Source organism: Geospiza fortis, unplaced genomic scaffold (assembly GCF_000277835.1).
Source record: "Geospiza fortis unplaced genomic scaffold, GeoFor_1.0 scaffold194, whole genome shotgun sequence".
NCBI classification, from domain to species: Eukaryota; Metazoa; Chordata; class Aves; order Passeriformes; family Thraupidae; genus Geospiza; species Geospiza fortis.
The window spans coordinates 6,587,077-6,588,622 of NW_005054322.1; the positions used below are offsets into that span (position 1 = coordinate 6,587,077).

Here is a 1,546-nt window from a genome sequence, read left to right on the forward strand (position 1 = left end):
CTGCTGAAAAGCATGCCCAATATAATGGGCATGAAAAACTGCAACTCCAACAAACTGGTCTTAACCATGGCCTAGAGATACTCACACATGGACCTGGGTAGAGGAAATAATTTACCTCCAATCACTCTAACTGGTTCTAAGAGCTGTGTGTTTTGATTTCATGGGACAAGGCCTCAAAGAATGGAAGATTCAGTTGCCCCAGAATCACACTTTATCTTACAGCTGAGGGAACAAGCTGCTGTAACTCAGTTAAGTTGGATCATGCATTCATACCACAGAAATGTAATGCTTTAAAAAAAACCCACAAACAAATGTTGTGCCAGAACTGCTTTCAAAAATAGACGCAGCAGAGACATCTCTGTTTATATTTTCTCTGAGTTTGATAGAATCATTATTCATACATATATAAATATGTAAATATATGTAAATAAACATACACATATATATCCAAATCTTAACCAGACGCTTTAAAGGCAAAAAACCACAAAAGCAACACAGAGAGAAATATGGTATTTCCACTCACTTGTCCTACATAGACCAAACCATGAAGAGAGTCAACAGCAACACAAAAGGTTTGGCCAGTGAAGTATTCTGGAGCTTTAGGCCAGCCTATGTCCAGCTTGTACATCTGTTGCTCTCCCTTCCAATGAGAGAAGTTCTTTGCTTTTAAAACCTGAGAATACAAAATAAATATATAGTAGTTAAATTCCATTGAGGCTGAGATCAAAGGAAACAGCAGCTGAAAGTAAAAGCATCATAAATTCACTTACACAATTTAAATTAACGAGACAGATAAACAGAAGCAGGGTTGCAGACTGGGATTTGGACTGCAAGTGGAAAAGCTTCAACAATCTGAAAACTAGCTAATCAAGTCCTTTGGACTGGGGAACTCTGGAATTAGAAGGCAAAACACACACCCTGAAATTTCTTACACCAGAGCTGCTGTTAAAATCTGTGAATCACTCTCCAAAATGAGAAAGATAATACAGAAGGTTCCAAACGCACCAGATTCAGCAGCCACTTCAGGATGTGAAAATAAGAAAAAGAAAAAAAATACAGGTCAAGAATGAAAACGACATCTTGGAAAAGGAGAAGTGTAAAATGCCAGGAACAGTCAGATTCGGGTCAATGTATATATTTTAAACAATAACTGAAAAAAAAATTATCTACCTTCTTGTTCTATTTTCCAGCAGAAGAGGGGAAGCTAAGCATTGAAACAGAGCTAAGAATTAACGCGGGCGACCCTGAAGGCCCAGCGCCATCTGACACTTGTGCCCCTCGCCCTGCCGGGACCCGGGGACAGACACACGGATGACACAGAGCTGCGGACAGACAGGCCGGGCTATCACGAAGGAAACCCGCAAGCAGTCAAGCAAGGAGAACACCTGCCAGCATCCAGCGGGAAGTTAGTCACCCATAGACTCCCTTCTCCCCCCTGGGGCGCAGCACACCTCCAGGAACCCCTGGAAGGGGCCGCCCCGCGCAGGCCCTGCCTCGGCGGGGCTGCGAAGCCGCCCAGTGCCGCAGCCTCCGCCCGGAACGCACA

General features: G+C 43.5%; 1 protein-coding gene across 1 annotated transcript in view; it reads right to left on the minus strand.

Moving 5' to 3' along the window:
- The window catches only part of NHLRC3 (NHL repeat containing 3), an 8,983-nt gene extending 7,444 nt beyond the window's left edge, over positions 1 to 1,539 (minus strand). Inside the window, exons 1-2 of the mRNA XM_005420794.3 lie at positions 1,452 to 1,539; positions 524 to 673 (exon numbers count right to left, since the gene is read on the minus strand). Coding sequence (XP_005420851.3) covers positions 524 to 628 — 105 coding nt within the window. The 5' untranslated portion in view covers positions 629 to 673; positions 1,452 to 1,539. The remainder of the gene's footprint in view (positions 1 to 523; positions 674 to 1,451) is intronic.
- Between the last annotated feature and the right edge of the window lie 7 nt (positions 1,540 to 1,546).